Consider the following 19,283-nt stretch of genomic DNA (forward strand, 5'->3'; position numbering starts at 1 on the left):
ATCGAAAAGTAACTACTTCCCCATTGGGCGAGAGGTGACAGGGGTAGGGACGTAAGAAGTTTGCAAGTGAGATTTTTCCTTTCACCTTACTTGAGTGTTGCCAGTTGTGGGCATGTTCTGTGACATTTCACTTGAGAAAAATCACAAAGAAAATAGATCGACTTAACAAATTCATAGATGGCAATTGCCATTCCTGAGTTCCTGGAGGCAGTGTGGTAGACATACGAGTTTAACAGAACTTCATACTGATTACACCTCCCTCACTCGGTTGTCTTTCCTATTGTAATCGCCATTCAGGAGATGCAGCAGCCATGTTGGTGGTTAAGTTAAACTAGGGCTGAGTACTGTTGTTTAGGGGCATGAAAAAACGCTGGTGCTCTCTTTCACTTATTTAATTAGAAAACATGCAGGTCCTGAATATATATGGCAAAGGATGATTATTAAGTATAATTTCACCACCTCCTCTGGTGAACCTCCTCTGACACTCCTCAGAACAAAGCAAAGGCATAACTGGGATGTAGTCAGACATCTTGTTCGCGCTGCCTCTACAGTATACGCGGTATACATTGGTGTGATGGTGCGAGTATAACGAGTGCGCAAAAGAGAGGCAAAAAGGATAATGAAACAAAACTAACTATTCAAATGTTATTTTCCTTTGGTAGGTTTTAACAAACACACCAGCACGGTCACAAACAGACAAATAATAATCTGTGAGATGCAGTGGGTGTGAATATAAACACAACTAAACAGTGATGCGGAACAGGTGTGTCCTCGGTACGCGCTGCTGCCATCACTCTCCTGCCGGTGGTTAGTACACTGGTGAGGTGGAGCGCCGGAGAGGAAGGGGAGCTGCGGTGCCACACGGAGCAGACGTTACAATTGGTACTGTATTTGCGTGGGTTAACTACTCTGGTTGGTGTAGTCGACCCCTGCATACCCTCTCAATTCAAGTACAGCCCACGCTTGCAGATTTGGAGGACGTAGCTAACAATCACAAATGAGCTTGCAGTCACCCAAAACAGCATAAGGAATCACATCTCTCCCGCCAAACCACCGAAGCAATGCTGAACCAATTTGCACAGCCCTTCTGCAAGACTTTGAGGCACTGTAAAGCAACTAAGATCCGGTGTCACACTGACCCAGCTGCATTGCAATCTAATATGTGAGACCATTGTGCCACTTGAAGGTCACCATTGTCCTGACTGCAACCCCAGTCCTCAAGAGCCCTACGAAGCACTGCTCTCCCATACCCAACAGGTGGCCCAGAACCCTCTTATCCCGCAGATCATCCTGGCCCACTGTACCCAACAGGCTGACCCCTGTATTATGAACATCATCAAAACGGTACAGATAAGCGTAATTTAAGACCCCAAGTTTTGAATTGTGCTTGATTGACAAGTGGTCATTATTGAGAATTTATGTCAGACACATAGGTGTTAAGGAGGTCACATGTGAAACCAAACAAAACATTCCCCTGGTAGGTCTTGCCCTGTACCAACTCGCTAGGGGGCATCCGAACAGTCCATCTCCGTGCTAGAAGGGGAACCTTTTCTACACTCAGGTGACTCAAGTATTTTGTGTTAGAACAGGTTCTAGGGCTTTTATTAACCAAAAAAACTAAAAGATGACTAAAGATTCAAATTCATTCCAAAACCCCAAAAAGTCTAGATATCTCCATGTGTTTTGGGAAGGTAGGGGAACCCAAATTTGGGGTTGTGGTTGAGGCTGGGATTGGGTGGGATTTGGAGAGAAGGAGTCTGGCAGTCTCCCTCACTCAGAATTCTGTGGTATTACTAGGAAAAGGAAACTGATTGAAAATAGAATGAAGGATTATGTGGACAATGAAAAAAAAGCATGGAAAGATGCAGTGAGGGAAGTGTGGTGGGATCAGATGAAACCACACGTGGGCCCCGGCCAATTATCCCATCGCTGACATTAATGTAGGGTTTTCATTAAAGTCACCAAGTCTCACCATACCTTCAGACATGAAGAAAGGAGTTTAGTGGGGTACCACTAACTTCAGAGGGAAATGTGGATGACCGTTAGTTATGCAGAACACCAGACCATCCAACAACCAATACTCTTCACCAGAGTGAACGAAACTCAGGTTTGGGCATCAAGGGCTCCAGAGCTTGTAAGGCAGGACACGGTGAGACAAATTATGCATAGAAAGTTTTAATATACCATAAATGTACATATCTGTTCAAAGTATAAATAATTGGCTTTGATATTTCAATACCCACAATGCATTGCATTCATATGGTAGTGGTGTTGCGTTTGCCAAAAAAATATTGATATTTGATTGTGTACAACAAAATGTTGCTAGAAAAAGTAAAATAATATTAAGCTAAATAAAAATACTTATCAAAGGATTGGATGTTTATCACGTAAGGAAGGTGAGAAAGTCTTCTGATGTGCAAATTGAACAATAGCATCCTCTCAAAAATACCTCTAGTGTCCATGTACAACTACTGAATCATGCCTAAATCTGTCATGAAAGACTTTCCATTCGTTCCTCTCCATCCCTCTACTTCCTCTCTATTTGTTTCTCTCTAATCAGAATTGGACAGGTGACAGAGAGTTACTTGCCTGATCCAGAATCCCACATCTGTTTAGAAATTATACTGTCACACACTCAACTGGAATTAACACAAATTACTTCATTGTGTAAACAAAGCAGTGGAAAACAAATACAAGATATGGCAAATAATACATTTTCAAGAATAACAGAATTGCTACTGTAAACATTTTAGTTTAACAAAGAAAACAAAAATGACCAATTGAATCAAATACACAGTGTCTGTATAACAAAATATTAAGCACCATTTAGCTAATTCCATCACTGAGCAGAAAGACATGTCAACATCAATCCCTGACCAAATTTAGCTCCACTTTACCAGGAAGACCTCAAAATGTTTAATTGGCTTCCAACATGTCAATCTCAGCTCCAGAAATCAAATGCTGCTATCTTTTATGGGATTAGCTGCCAGTAATTCATTTTAAAGTGAAAATGGCTCTACTCCGCTAAAATCTGGAAATCCCAAAACATCCCTTTAAAGGGTAGGTAGCATGATGTTTGATTGGCTACATAAGAGAACTGTGAATGACTTGATTCAAGGCTTTGCATTTCTTTTGGTGTCAGATGCTGGTGCCTGACAACATGAGGACCAAAGAAGTGTCAGTATAACTCAAAAGCTGGCCAACATTGCCAAAACATTAGGCGTGCCAAAATCAACTGGTTATCTCAGCCATGGCAAATGACTTGACAGACAGACTTAGTGTTAAGCCTCAATATTATCTCAAAAATATCAAATAGAGCCATAAATGGTTGAAAAAATGATAATATATACAGATGAGACAAAATATTAACATGTACCAGAATGATAGCAAGAGGAATGTGTGGAGAAGAAAAGGAAAGGGCATACAAACCTGTGAAATTATGTGGCAAAGGTGTTATATCATGGGCATGTATGGCTGCCACTGGAAATTGCACGTGGCTTCATTGATGGTATAACTGCTGACGGCATTCTGACATTTATGGAAACATCTGTTCAGATCCAACCAAATGCCTCCAAACTCTTTCAACAGCACTTCACCCTTGAGCAAGACAATAACCCCCAGAATACTGCTGAAGCAATCAAAGCGTTTTTCATGGTCAAAATGTTCTTGATTGGCCAATCATCTGGACTGAATGTAATTGAGCATGAGTTTCACTTGCTAAAGACAAGGCTGAAAGCAAATATCCCCAAAAACAAACGGGTACTGAAGATGATAGACCTGGCATGGAAGATACCCAGCATCTGGTGATGTTTATGGGTCACAGACTTAAGACAGTCTTCGAAAGCAACAGATTTGCAACCAAGTTGCAAAAAAACAAGTTGCAAAATAAATATAATGAATTTATATAAGATTTTGTTCTTTTGTCCACTTTTGGTCCCTTAAAATAGGATGGACTAAGGATAAAAAAGGGTTGTAATGCGTACACAGTACATGGTTTGTGGATGTATATTCCCCTAAAATGAATGCACTTTAACAATCTCCATCATTGTTTAATTTCATATCCTACTGGTTTCGCTCTCCAAATCCATTTTATTTTTGTCTTTTCATTAAGGTAATTATTTGAATCAGGTGTGCTGAATTATGGGTGGAGAGAACATAGGGTCCGGTTGATGGCTCTCCAGGGTCAGGTTTGGGTAGCCTTCTTTTTTGTGATAAGGAAATTGCATTGAACTGAGAACTACTACTCTACCTAACTTGAGTTGGCTAATGTTAGCCACCAGAAATAAACGGTGCTGTTGTGTGACCACTTCTGCATACATGTATGCCTCGCCTTTGGGTTGGTGGAAGTCATTTATTTTGGACATACATGGTATAAGGAGTCCATCCATCTTCTTCCGCTTCATCCGGGGCCGGGTCGCGGGGGCAGCAGTCTAAGCAGAGATGCCCAGACTTCCCTCTCCCCAGACACTTCTTCCAGCTCTTCCGGGGGGACACCGAGGCGTTCCCAGGCCAGCCGGGATGTGATTGGGAGGACCGGCCCCCCTGATCTGAACCCGAGCGGTGTTCAGTTATTGGACTTCTGTGCTAGTCACAGTTTGTCCATAACGAACACCATGTTCAAGCACAAGGGTGTCCATCAGTGCACGTGGCACCAGGACACCCTAGGCCGCAGGTCGATGATCGACTTTGTTGTCGTTTCATCTGACCTGCGGCCGTATGTCTTGGACACTCGGGTGAAGAGAGGGGCGGAGCTGTCAACTGATCACCACCTGGTGGTGAGTTGGATCCGATGGCGGGGGAGGAAGCTGGACAGACTCTGCAGGCCCAAGGTATAAGTAGTATCCTTAGAAATCCTTGTTTTAATATTTTGGCTGAAAATATCAATTGAAACCCATATTAATTATTAATGATGGCACACACGTTCATTTAGAATCATGCTCTTCAATTTAAGACGGTTCTGTCCACATTCTATTATTGACTTGACTGTCCTCGTAAATAGAATTGTCAGATACATTTGCACTGGGAATTTTGCATTGGGATTAAAAGATGTACAGTACCAGTTGCAATTATTTTAATTATCTAATGTTTACCATGGTTACTTTTTATATTTTTATATTTTAATTTTTGGAAAGAATCAATCCAAACTCTACATCAACAACGGAACTTCAGATTCAGTGATCAGCATTTAGACCATCACAGTACGAGCACAGTCTGTGACTGTGTATGGTACGAGCAAGAGAGAGGGATGATATAGAGGACAGGATCATCAGGGTCTGGTCTTGTGTTGACAGATTACCTACCTGGTTCACTAGGCTATTTGGTCTGATAGAGACCTACATATTCTCGTAGATGCTACTGTACCAACCCACTGGAATAGAATGGCCATGTGTTGGAAAAATGTTATGCCATTTTCACTAGTCAGTAATTGTTCATTGAATAGAAATGTAAACTTTGGCAGAAATGTGAAAAGCCAATGTAAAACTGTGAACAGTAAATGTATTAGGATGGCTAGAATGTGAATTGAACTGTGGAAAAATTATAAATATATATGAACAAATGAGTAAAGTCCACATTACCTAACTAACATTATCAGATCTAATTAACTGGTAATGAGTGAAGGAGAACGAATTATTAGGTTAGACAAGGAGATATAGATTAAACATTTTTTATTCAAGTTCTCTATGTAGACACATGAAAAAACAAAGAATGGAGGTACAATGAAATAAATGGAAGAGTAGTCAGGGCCAGAAACATAGTTTTATCTACCTAGTGAAAGAGATATCTGCACTAAATGTGGCTTAATTTAAAAACCGCCACTACATGGGTTAAGGGTTGTCTTACAGTAACATGTTTAATGCTATCAAGTCTTGACCAGTTTAAAGCCATCCTGAAATAATCTAAAGATCAGCTACTCAACAGCATCTTTTCCTCCCAGGGGGAATAATAAGGCTTTAGGAAACATCAAGGAACAGAAAAAGTTGGTAAAATAAGACATTTTCTACTAAGTCAATAACTGGAGATACAAATAAAAATATAATCTGTATTTTAAACGATTTAATTGCCACAACGAAAAAATAAAACAGAAATGCTGCTATAATTGAATGGCGATATATTCATGTAGAAGCCAAGAAAATAAACCTTTGATACTGTTCTAAAGGCACCATATAGAAGATGTTGCTGTGCTGAATTATACAAGCCGAGGGGGGTGGGAGAATTACCAAAAACATAGTGGTAAAACACAACCATGCTGCGAAAAATGAGAAAATATAAAACAGACCCAGCTAAATGCTTTGATCTATACTTAATAATAGCCCAGTACATGGAGTATTCTTATTAAAAATGAAAAATATACAACAAAGCAAAACAAATGTAATGATGAACAACAGTACTGTTCACTCAGAGTAAAGAACCGTACCACAATGGTTACCAGCATACATGGTTCTGCAATAGACTTTATATATTACAAAACACCCGCTGCCAAGAAGTGGGGGGACCGGTCACCTGACCATGCAGATATTACTACTTTATTCTACAAGGGTAATATATATAATAAAGATTAGAAAACAGTACATAAATGCAGAAATGTAAAAAGCAGACATTTTGAAAATAGTAAAACACTGGTCAAGCCTTGTCCCACTCCCAAAATATACGACCCAGGATTATTCTTAGTACCACACCTCAGTTTCTCACCATTGTCCTAATCTGCTTTTCTCTTCTCATCTCTGTTCAAATGACCTCCGTCAGCATTGAATCCTTCCTCCCCCTTCAGGATTCATAACCCGCCTGCCCCCCCTGGTGGCGGGGCACTGGAACTCTGTATTCCTTGCCAGACTAGGGACTTCTCTGGTCTCCAGAGGAACATAGAAAAGTCATTGGTTGGCCCTGAGAGACATGGATCAGACCAGGCTGGTTGGATGGCAGCGGTAGGTGCAGTTGGAGAGGTGGTCCCGCTCTGCCTCACCATCAGCATTATGGGAGCAGCTCCCATCACACAAAGGCTCTTGAACAAAGAGAGAACTATCATTCAGACAATATATCTATACTTCACAATAGATCAGCCTCTTGTTAGCCAATATCAGACAGTCCTCTATATGATGTTAGACATAGATAACATATCATACAATTCAGGGCAGTGTTAGTTTGAACATGATTTTATACATTTTATTTCATTTAAAAAAATCCAAAACAGGAGTGTTTTCCAAAAACTCACAATTCACATTGTAATATTAGTCTTATTGTAAACAGAATTAAATAGATTTTGTTCCTCAATCTACACACAACACCCCATAACTAACATGTTTTTAAAAAAATTCATTTTCACATTTATAGAAAAAATTTGAAATATCACAATTCCATAAGTATTCAGACCCCTTCACTCAGAGCTTTGTTGGAGCAACTTTGGTGGGGATTACAGCCTCAATTCTTCTTGGGTATGATGCAACAAGCTTGGCACACCTGTATTTATGCAGTTTCTCCCATTGTTCTCAGCAGATCCTCTCAAGCTCTGGTTGGATGGGGAGCAATGCTACACAGCCACTTTTAGGTCTTTACAGATATGTTTGATAAAGTTAATTTCCAGGCTCTGGCGGGGCCACCCATACAAATTCAAAGACTTGTCCTGAAGCCACTCCTGCATTGTCATGGCAGTGTGCTTGAGAGATCTACAAAGAAGAGTGGGAGAAACTGCCCAAATCCATGTGGGCAAAGCAGGTAAAGCATATGCAATTTTCCGTTTGTCATTATGGATTATAAGGTGTAGATTGATGGCAGAAAATACAATTAATCAATTATATGCTTTATGATCTAGCTTTGGTTTCAGATGCTCTTTGAGGCCTTGTTTGAGGTCTGTGGACCTTGAGATCCTCTCTTTACCCATAAGATCATGACAGGTCTTTAGTCTTCAAAAGGTTTCCCCTTTAGAACCCTTTTACTGCTTCAAAATGCATTATGTTCGGTCTTACAGATAAAATGCACATTGGCACTAAACAGTTTCACCCACTGAATTGTACAGTACTATCTGGCTATTATTTAAAGGGGTGACTGTATGGGATATTCGTGCTGCTGCAAGCAGTTAAGCAACCCACCCTCAGTGTGGTTCATAGTGTTTTTATGGCAGGGACAAGAAAGGATTGTTAGTTAATGTGCACACTATGTAATTTCCGGGCTTCTGCAGGTTTTCCTTGCTGGTCTGCTGTGAGCCTCCTGATTTAGTACCCTCGCTGTGTTGCACATGGCTCCATCTTTCAGGGAACAGTTATTCCAGGTTTAATCATACATTTGGTGCGTCTCCACAGACTATAAGGAACTTGGCCACACTTGAATAGTCTTAACTTGTTTGGTATTGACTGTGCTTGGCCCCATTTACCAGTGTTGTGCCCGGTTGCTGTGCCCTCAGGAAGCAGCAGGTGGGCACTGAGGGGGCTGGGGAAGGTGGTCTGGCTTGGGGTATCTTGGCTGGTGCCCAGCTGCAGACGCCTCATGTGACGCACCACCGCTGTGGCATTGAAGGCTTGCTGAAGGAAGGATGGACATATTCAGAAGAGACTTTTAAGTGGTTACGTAACAGTACATAATGATAGCTGCTGAAACAGGTAGGATCTACATTATTCTGTTAATATAATAAACACAGCACAAAGTGCCAGATGCATAGAAACACATACCCTCCACTTGCTCTTGGCAAAGTTCTTCTTGATCTGAGCACTGACAGACTCATGGATGTTCTTATCGAGAGCTGTGTCACCAGCAATCCTGAGTGTTAAGAGTTCACAGCATCGGCTGGTTGAACACATTGAACACTTGACAGAATCACACATTTACTTGTTTTAACTTGTATTAAATATTACAATCATTCTCACAACGAGTCTGTTTACAGGATGCGCTGCATGCAAAAATGTGCAAGAGAAACAATATATGCTATATATCAGATACATTTATTGACATCAACCAACAGGCATGCATGCACACTTTCTACACATAGGTGGTGCCAGAGATTAAACCTGCCATGCAGGCACCACAGTTAGCAATAAACTGTACCAACTGTGGTATACTTACATACACATACATACATACATACATACATACATACATACATACACACACATACATACATATATACACATATATATGTGACTGGCGTGTGTGTGTGTGTACGCTACCAGGGGTGCTGGAGAGCCTGGTCACATGTGTAGCGTATCGTGGGGTCCTTCTCCATCAAATGGACTATGAAGTCTTTTGCTAAAATCACATAAAAAGTTATTTATACAATCCAAAGAAAATCTAATACAATTTATTATGTGCAAACATTTTATGTAACACTTTGAAAATATGGTATATGTTGAGTGCCAGGATTTCATACAAATTTTGCCATTTGATCAAGTACGATTTCCTGCACACTATGGAGGAAGATCATTTTCTTTGCAGACTTGCATATATTTGAGGGATTGTTCACAATGGACAGTCCAGCGTTTACTCTAGAATAATTCCTGGATGCCTTTTAAAGTGTGATTTTGTCATTGTCCTACTGGAAGGCCCATGAATTTCAATTGAGACAAAGCTTTCTGACACAGGCCTCAAAATTGTGCTCCAAAATGCCAATGGTAGTCTCTTGATTTAATGATGACATGTTCAAGGCACCCAGTGTCGAAGGCACCAAAGCAACCCCATAACAACACAGACTGTGGTGGACCATGTTTCACTGTAGGGAAGGGGTTCTTTTATTTGAAGGCTTCATTTTGTTTTCTGTAAAAAAGTCTCATCCATCCACAGGAGATTTTCCCAGAAGGATTTGTAGTATGTACAGGTGTGTTTTGGTAAATTGCAGTCAGACGTTTTTACGTCTCTCTTTCTCTCTCGGAAATGGGTCTCCTACCATACCACCCCCTTTCACCGAGATGGCAACAGATGATGCAAGTTGACACTATAACTTGTGTCTGAAGGTCAGTTTGAATCTCTGTAGCAGTTCATCAAGGTGCTTTCTCTATCATTTGAACAATCCTCCTCAAGGGATCTACAGGCCTATCTTGCCACAATCAATGTCCAAGTGCATAAGTCAAAAGTGCATAAACTTGCCTACATCAAGGTCAGGAAGGAAGAAGCCTCTGCTCTCAAAAAAGAATAAAGATATGACAGATGCTTGCCAGAGATCACCTGGGTAAAGAACAAAACTAACGGAACAACGTGCACTGGAGTCAAAGGTGGAGTTGTTTGTTTATAATGCCAAACACCATCTTTGGAGAAAACAAAACACTGCCTTTGAACAGAAGAACCTCATAACTCTAAAGAATGGAGACGGTGGCATTATGGTTTGGGGCTGCTTTGCTGCCTCAGGTCCAACTTGCCCTCATCAACCATGAATTCTAAATAGTATCAGAGAATTATTGAGGAAAATGGAAACCCACTGAACCTAACATGGAACTTGCAACAGGACAATGATACACAGAAACACACAAAAAAGCAGAAAGAAGCAATTCAGGGATACAGAATGTCAGAGGCTAAGTCTAGATCTAAATTCCAGAATATGTTCTCAAATATAGTGATACATTGGCCCTTCTTTTTATATACCTCCCTTTTACAATTCAATAGTGTTGCATATTCCATTTCTAACAAAAATGTCAAATGCAATAATTTTGTGCAGCAGAAACACTTCATCCAGTCTCACTTGACAGTTTTGCTTTTGGTTAAACTTCAGGAATATGAAGTACCATTGGGGCTCTAGGTAATGCTGATATCCCAGGGCCTCTGTGGGCTAATCCCATGCACACAATGACATTTTGGTAGTGACAGTCAAAGCATAACAAATACTTGACATAGGGAGCAAATTCCAGAGGGAACTAGTAATGGCAACATTAAAGATGTGTTCTCAGATTTTTGGCCACTAGTTGATAAAGTCAAGCCAAAAAGTGGTTACCGAAAATAACACCTTAAGTCATGTGTGATGTTCCCCCGTTATCGAACCCATGTGTCATCAAACATTGTTATTTACACAAGTCCCAGAATGTATCTTTAGGTAACGTATACTGTACAGTATAGATTTTGGTTCTCTATTTAGGGAGCAGAGAGATTCAATGATTCCTACTTTACCTGAGTCAGAGATATCGTCCCAGTAGGGAGAGTCAAACTCATATTCTGCCTTCAGGATCTGCTCAAAGAGCTTAGCATCATTCTCATCATAGAAAGGAGGGTATCCACACAAACTAAAAGAATAAGAGCACAATAGTATGATCGGAGAGTGAGAAGACATTTTGTAAAACATCCATAAAGTAATCATTGACAATGGATTATAGAAAGCAATGAAGTGGAAATCAGTGTAACATAGTAAGACTGGTAGGAGAGAAACAAACCCCATCACTTACAGAATGTAGGCAATAACACCGATAGACCAACAGTCCACTGCTTTGCTGTAAGGTTTCTGGGCCAACACTTCAGGTGCTATCAACGATAACAGGATTTATTTTATCAGTATCATTACACATCTAGCCTGACATGATCACTAGGCGTGTGCTAGCTCTCAAAACTGAGTACACCATAGAAAACACATGCTCTTTAAATATATACAGTATACAGACTCACACAGGCATGCACTGATTGGCACTCTCCTTACCGACATATCCTGGTGTTCCACAGGCTGTTGACATGACACTTCCAGATCCCTCGATCTTGGACAAGCCAAAGTCACTGATCATTATTTTCGAATCCTCATCCATACTGTAGTACAGAAGGTTTTCGGGCTGGACATGAAGACACACACATAAGATACATTATTCGAAGTAATGACCAAACAGTCTGAAAACAAATGGGCTCATTAGAGAAGTAAATGTAATTATTGTAATAGCATTGTAATACAACATTACAGTGCGGAATAAAATACACACAAGATCTAAACAACGGAAGATCTCCAGATTACAACGTCACCCTTAATAACCTAATACAGCATTTCTTTATTGGAGGGATGTAATGCAAATTTGGGGTACCAGAGGTTTTCAAAGGGTCGTAGACTTGGGTGAAAAGTTTTAGAACAAGCAAAGGTTTTATTTTGAACGGTTAATGCTACATACACACTTGCAAGTTGTAATTTTAAAGAATACTGCCACATACAAACAAGTACAAATTGCATCACTTATTGTTGCAATTTATACTTGTCCGCGTCTCATGGAACGAGCGCGGTACATTGTCAAACAAAGGCCAAAATAACCAAAATCAGAAACAATACCTCAAAATAATGTAAAAATGTTTTTTGATAAGCATGTTCTAGTTGTGACATTTTAAAACTACTTGTTTTGTGTACCAATTATCCGTAATTAGGAAGATCGAAAATGTCATGAAACCCAGCTAATTTGCTTACCAAGGAAGCTAAGCTAGCAACGTACCCCGCAATTCTTAGTCTATTTGTGATGTCCATTTCTGTGAAATACCTTGTATGTCTTTACACTTAGACATGTAGTGTGTCTGCCATTTCATTAGGTCCATGGTTTTTTATAGTTTTTATTGAAATAATGTCAACTTGCATGGTTAACAGACACAAATTTATTTCATAGAGACTTGGTCAATATGGCAGAATGATCAACATGATGAACATTACAAAATGTAAATTGCAATAAAATCCAAACCCAAAACCAGTAAATTACTTGTGTTAAACACTGAAATCTCCATTTTCACATAATCCTCATCACCTGACCCCTGACCCAAGCTCACCTTCAAGTCGCGGTGTACGATGCCCATGTCATGGAGATATTTGACAGCATCCAAGATCTGCTGAATGAGCTTGCTGGCATCTTTCTCTGTGTAGAAGCCCTTCTCTACAATCCTGTCAAAAAGCTCCCCACCAGACACCCTGGACAAGAGAGGAGGAACAAATGTGTCATCTAACTCAACTCGCTCTGAGCCTACCACACCACTAGATGGAAGCATTGCTTCTTCTTAGTCATTTTATTGTTTTACTGTTCTTTTATTAAATGATTGCCCTTACGACAGTTTTGCTGAAGTGATCATGACTCCACCTTCATGGCACGTAATCACCCACTGTTTTTGTCAGCAAAAAAAACAACAATTGCCCTCTCTCTCTCATTCCCCCATTTTTCTCTGTCTATCTCTTGATCCATACATTCTGACATTTCAGGGAGAGTAGGAGGCAGAGAGGCTAAAGGTGTGAGGGCATGTGTGTGGAGGTGTGGGGGGGGGGTAATTTCTCTTGGGATCAGTCAACAGAAAGCGCCACTGAGCTCAGAGAGTAATTAATGGAGAATGTCACTGTGTGGGGGAGAGTGCAGACAGGGTGTCTAACGCACACACACAAACGGCAGACGATTATTGTAAAAGTTTTCAAACAGAAGGCTGCCTCTTCCCAGTTTGTTTAGAGACAGAAAGTGGTGACATGGGTCAGGAGAAAAAAAGATAAAGATCATGAATACGGTAGGATGATCACTCACAGCTGCATAACCAGGTAGAGGTGGGATTTACTCTCAAAGATGTCCTCCAAGGAGACAATGTTGGCATGTTTTAACCTAGAGTGAAAGAGCAGACAGGATCAGTCAAATGTACATTAATATATACATACATACATACATACATACATACACACACTGCCATTCAAAAGTTTGGGGTCCATTAGGAATGTCCTTGCTTTCCATGAAAACATACATGGAATAAGTTTGAAATATAGTCATTGACAGGGTTAGAAATAATGATTTAATTAAATTAATAATTGTGTCCTTCAAACTTTGCTTTTGTCCAAGAATCCTTTACTTGCAGCAATTACGGCCGTGCAGACCCTTGGCATACTGGTTGTCACTTTGTTGCAGTGATCTGAAGAGATTTCACTCCACACTTCCTGAAGAACCTCCCACAAGTTGGATTGGATTGATGGGCACTTCTTACATACTGTACGCTCAGACAGTTCCGCTGTCCGTAACACTTGTTTCCAATCTTCCTCTGTCCAGTGTCTGTGTTCCTTTGTCCATCTTAATATTAAATTTTTATTGGCTGGTCTGAGATATGACTTTTTCTCTGCAATTCTGCCTAGAAAGCCAGCATCCCGGAGTCGCCTCTTCACTGTTGACGGCTTCTCAAACTAGACAGTCTGTCAACTACTAGATCCTACTCTTCTTCCACTCCGCTGGCTTCCATTTGAAGTTCACCTACACGCCAAAAGCATGGTGCTTGTCTATGAAGCAGCAAGTGGAACTTCCCCTTATTACCTTTAGACAGTGCTCAAAGCCAGTATCCCCACCTGAGCTTTGTTCTGCCACCTCTGGTCTCTTGGCCATCCCACCCTTACAGGAGGGTCACTCCTGTAAAAATATTTTATATCTCTTCGCTGTCCTTCCATCCTAATGTTGGAACCAGCTTTCCCTTTAAGCTAGGGCAACAGAGACCCTGTCTATTTCCAGAAAAACATATGAATTTCTACCTATTCTAAAATAAATGTCACCCTAAAAACATTATTCAATTCTTTTTTTCAGATCCTCAGAAAGTTCTTTGCCATGAGGTGCCATGTTGAACTTCCAGTGACCAGTATGAGGGAGTGTGAGAGCGATGACACCAAATTTAACACACCTGCTCCCCATTCACACCTGAGACCTTGTAACACTAACGAGTCACACGACACCGGGGAGGGAAAATGGCTACTTGGGCCCAATTTGGACATTTTCACTTAAGGGTGTACTCACTTTTGTTGCCAGCAGTTTAGACATTAATGGCTGTGTTGTGTTATTTTGAGGGGACAGCATATTTACACTGTTTTACAAGCTGTACACTCATTACTTTACATTGTAGCAAAGTGTAATTTCTTCAGTGTTGTCACATAAACAGATATAATCAAATATTTACAAAAATGTGAGGGGTGTACTCACTTTTGTGAGATACTGTACATACATACACACACACACACACACATACACTCGCAACACAATCTTCTTTGTGGACATTACTTTTTCATCTTTTCTGTAAGTTCAGAGAGTGTCGGATTCATTAATGGGATGAAAAGCAAAGGTGGAACCAGCTTTCCCTTTAAGCTAGGTAGGACAACAGAGACCCTGTCTATTTCCAGAAAAACTTATGAACTCCTACCAATTCTAAAAGAAATAGTCACCCTAAAAACCATTGTATACATCTGCACAAATTGACAGTTTTTGTTTTGTGTGAATGATTACTGCAATCTAAAGTTATGGAGACATTCACCGAACCAAGTGCATTTTGCTGGGTAATCAGATTCTTCCTCATGGGCATTAAGAGGCAACCATCTTTCTTGACAGACAGAGTTTCATTCTAAGTTTCTAAGACTGTCACAATACTCTAAAAATGAATAATTTCCTTTCACTTATTTTGTAAATTATATCTTCCCTAATGGGACATTACCCGACCTCTGCATCACAGAAAGGAAGGACCCTGTACAGGCCAATACAAACACAACTAGAAGAATAGTCACTGGCAAAATGTTTGCTTAATTTTACTTTCATGAGTTTAAAACCATGCTCCCTCTCTATATCTCTCTTTTCTCCCTTCCTTTGTTTCACTCTCTTTCTCTCATCGCCCCCATCCTCACCTTTAAAAGGATCACTGTATATTCACTAGGTTTCTGTCTCCAGTAACCCAGGCAACAAGAACTATAAATAGCTTATGTTCCTACACTTCCGTTTTTTCTGTCTTGGTTCCTAATACCACAGTTTTAAAGGGAGGTATTTTAACCAGACTGCCATTATGGCAATTGTAATCTACATCCGTCTCAACAAGATTGGTTGTGTGTGTGATCCTGGTTCATAGTATACATATCGGGACCAGAAGTCCCAACAATTGGGGTTAGTGTTAGAATTAGGATTCATTTTTGGTTTATGCATTACGGTTTAGATTTAGAGTTCGGCATTAGGGGTTGTTTAGACATTAGGTTATTATGGTTAAAGAGGATATCTAGAATTTGCTCCCACTTTGTGAACATTACAAAGGTTGTAAAAAATATATTTTTGCTTAACATTTTTTTTTTAAAGTGACATCAATGATTCCCTACCCACACTATTCAGTGCTTCTTTTCTCACTTTAACAGAAATTTTGTGAACTGTGCAACATTTTTGCAACAAGGAAATTACAGGGATTGCCAACGTCAGTTATTACTTGTTTTAGAAGAGTCAATCATGTGTCTTATTGATCCCAGTGGAGGAGAGGGAGGGTGCTGCTTTTCCATCTGACAATAGAATACTGACCAATAGGAATTCAGCATTTAAGAATGTGTTTTTATACATACCCAAATAATTTCTGGCGAGTAAATGTGCTGTTACTGGAGATAAATTAATTAATTTCTTTATGAAGCAAATATTTTACAGCGTCCCTTTTACTTTTATTCTGGCACTTCACTCTGTGGGGACTTTAGTTGGTTGGTATCATGTTTGACGGATTTCTAGCAGTGAAATCTCTAATAATTTCTAAAAACTTTTGTCTTCAGAAAACCACACACTAGTATACCCTTTAGTCATAATCTAAAAGACTACAACTCTGGAGGGCAGGAACTACCAGTAATTAACATTCTTCTGCCATTATCCTTGTTAAATGCACTGAAATAAAATAATGTTTTTCCTTACTGCATTTGGATAACATAATAGCTTTATCAGGACCAATACGACAAATAATTAAGTTAATTCCATAATAGATTTATCAGGACCAATACGAAACATACAGTAACTGTGGGAATTGTGATGGTACAGAAGCATCAGTAACTATTGACTTCTGTGGCTATAGCAATCATTAAGTAAAACACATTAATTATGTTTTACACTTTTTTTAGGCATGTATCTCGTTAAAAAGTTTACTATAATATTATAATATTAACCCTACTTGATAAGGATATTTCTGCTTGGATGAAATTATTCTTCTTAAGTTATTCTAGTTAGTGGATGTTTCCCAGAACAAACTGTGGTGGCGTTCATAGAACTGATGACCAGACTTCCTGAAAAGTTACGAAAACATGAATAATTATTTCTGCCGATAGGAACTATCAAGAGTTGTTGCTAGCAATCTAGTGTAAACTGTATAGCCTATGCTTTTTAGATATGGTTACTTTTCTGCACTCGAGCCATCTCCACCCTGCTCTCCCTGAGTGAGAGAGTTACGTGCAAAGGGAGACAATCCAACAATTACTTCAAGCGATTTAAGAACCTGGACAAATTGTAGATGTTAATCATTATTCCCCTTTAAAAAGTTGTGCTATGGTAAAATGCCCCTTTAAGTTAAAGGTTAAGTTTAGGGCATAGGGATAGGGAAAGTAAAAATAAATATAAACGTATGTGAGAATGTGTGTGTCTGTTTGTATGACTCACTTGTGTAGGACAGCAATCTCATTCTCTATGCTGTTCTCCTTGCCCTCCAGGGCTTTCTTAGGAATGCATTTAATGGCTACCAGTTTCTGGGTCCTCTTTTCTTCTGCTAGAACCACCTCAGAGAATGCTCCCCTGAAACACAAACGAGACCAACCTTAATGACCAACTAGTGACTTCAGAGGCAACATCATGTGACCACAACCGTGTGCACTACCTGGGAAAATACACAGGTACAATGGTGAAACTTAACAAATAATAATTCACAATTGACAGCTTGAAAGTTAAAGGGAAGTACACTACAATGAGCATAGTAAAGAGCCAACCACATCCTTTTAAATATGCTGGTGCATTGTTAGGGGAAGTCTGGGCTTCTCTGGACAGCTTTCTTATTTCCTCAAGAGTCATAACTGTGTGTGTTATGCAAAGGTAACAGTCACCAAAGTCTTTCCATATTTATTGCCGGACTGTGTAAGCGGAGCCGGCTAAGAGCGAATGTCTCTTACTGAGTGAGTGAGTGACTGACTGACTGACTACCCCTAGTTAAATAGCATAGTGGTGAGAGAAGCGGACTTGTGAACTATAGGTCCAGAGTTCGTATTTCCTTGCAGGCGAAGCAAAGTACGCATTGTGAATTATTCCGTATTGACAAAAGCTTTGCTGACTAAAACCAAAACCTGAAATGGTATACGGTTATATTGCGACTGTTTCTGGCATGGAAAAGTTCATCTTCAGTCTCGCTAGAAATTCCTCAATAACTATGACTATTCCAGTAACTTAGTAGATACTGGTAAAGCCTAATACTGGCTAATAAGCTGTTCAAACGGCCAGTGGCAAAAGCTAAAAGGTTCATAGATGCTATTTGTGGTGGAGGTAAACTTAGTAAGAAACATTAACTGTATCAATATCAGTCACGAATGGCCAATTAGCTGTTAAAACGGCCAGTGGCAAAAGAGGATTTGTTCATAGACACAAGAGGCTATACTGACACCCATCAATGGTAGAGCTCTGTGGTATAGTGGTTAGCAACACAGCCTTTCACGTGGGTGACCTGGGTTTGAATCTCCAGAGGGCAACAATTTCTATTGCGGTCCGGCTGAACTAGGCTTGCCTGGTTTCTTGTTTCTCTATACCACTGTTACCTGTATGTAGGACATGGACAGGGTTGAGCCTTAAGCCTTTAGAGGCAGAAAGGTCATTCAATGCTAATTTACAAAACAATTATTATTTTCCTTATTCAGATTAATGTTGATCAAATATGTGATATGAAAAAAATATCAGTGACTTGCAAAAGTATTCAGACCATTTATTTTTCAATTACATTCTGCTTGTCTGGGGTACTGCCATTACATGATCGTGTATACAAAAGATAACATCACTGTGGTATTATTAATAGCAATGCCCATTGGCAATGAGCAAAGTACACCAGAGGTGAAGGTACCAGAGCAAAAGGTACCAGAGGTGGATTTACACCTGCTTTCTAGTACAACCATTATCATATCAATCAATCATTCAATCAAATGTATTTATAAAGCCCTTTTTACAACAGCATTTGTCACAAAGTGCTTTTTTGTCTGGTACTGTATAGCTGAAAATGGTTGTGCTGATTAAAGCAGCAATAAAACTGTCCTTTAGACTAGTTGAGTATCTGGAGTAATTGTAGTGTCAATTACAGACTTGGCCAAAAAAAAAGAACTTTCTTCTAAAAGTAATTAGTCTATTCTTGTTCTGAGAAATGAAGGCTATTCCATGTGAGAAACTGACAAGAAACTGAAGATCTCGTACAACGATATGTACTACTCCCTTCACAGAACAGCACAAACTGGCTCTAACCAGAATAGAAAGAGGAGTGGGAGGCCCCAGTGCACAACTGACCAAAATGACAAATACATTAGTGTCTAGTTTGAGAAACAGACGCCTCACAGGTCCTCAACTGGCCGCTTCATTACATAGTACCTGCAAAACACCAGTCTCGATATCAACAGT

General features: G+C 39.9%; 1 protein-coding gene across 3 annotated transcripts in view; it reads right to left on the minus strand.

Moving 5' to 3' along the window:
* Positions 1-6,039: 6,039 nt before the first annotated feature.
* The window catches only part of camk1b (calcium/calmodulin-dependent protein kinase Ib), a 48,380-nt gene continuing 35,136 nt past the window's right edge, over positions 6,040-19,283 (minus strand). For 2 of the 3 annotated variants that reach the window (XM_034287424.1, XM_010901097.4), the window contains 10 exons: positions 17,301-17,432; positions 13,425-13,499; positions 12,691-12,829; positions 11,600-11,726; positions 11,352-11,427; positions 11,080-11,192; positions 9,156-9,234; positions 8,661-8,748; positions 8,366-8,513; positions 6,040-7,000 (listed from right to left, as the gene is read on the minus strand). In XM_034287424.1, coding sequence (XP_034143315.1) covers positions 6,897-7,000; positions 8,366-8,513; positions 8,661-8,748; positions 9,156-9,234; positions 11,080-11,192; positions 11,352-11,427; positions 11,600-11,726; positions 12,691-12,829; positions 13,425-13,499; positions 17,301-17,432 — 1,081 coding nt within the window. In that variant the 3' untranslated portion in view covers positions 6,040-6,896. Of the gene's footprint in view, positions 7,001-8,331; positions 8,514-8,660; positions 8,749-9,155; positions 9,235-11,079; positions 11,193-11,351; positions 11,428-11,599; positions 11,727-12,690; positions 12,830-13,424; positions 13,500-17,300; positions 17,433-19,283 lie in introns of all 3 variants that reach the window. The other variant, XM_010901098.4, reaches the window with a different exon arrangement.

The sequence above is a fragment of the Esox lucius genome, chromosome 17 (genome assembly GCF_011004845.1).
Source record: "Esox lucius isolate fEsoLuc1 chromosome 17, fEsoLuc1.pri, whole genome shotgun sequence".
In the NCBI taxonomy this organism is placed as follows: domain Eukaryota; kingdom Metazoa; phylum Chordata; class Actinopteri; order Esociformes; family Esocidae; genus Esox; species Esox lucius.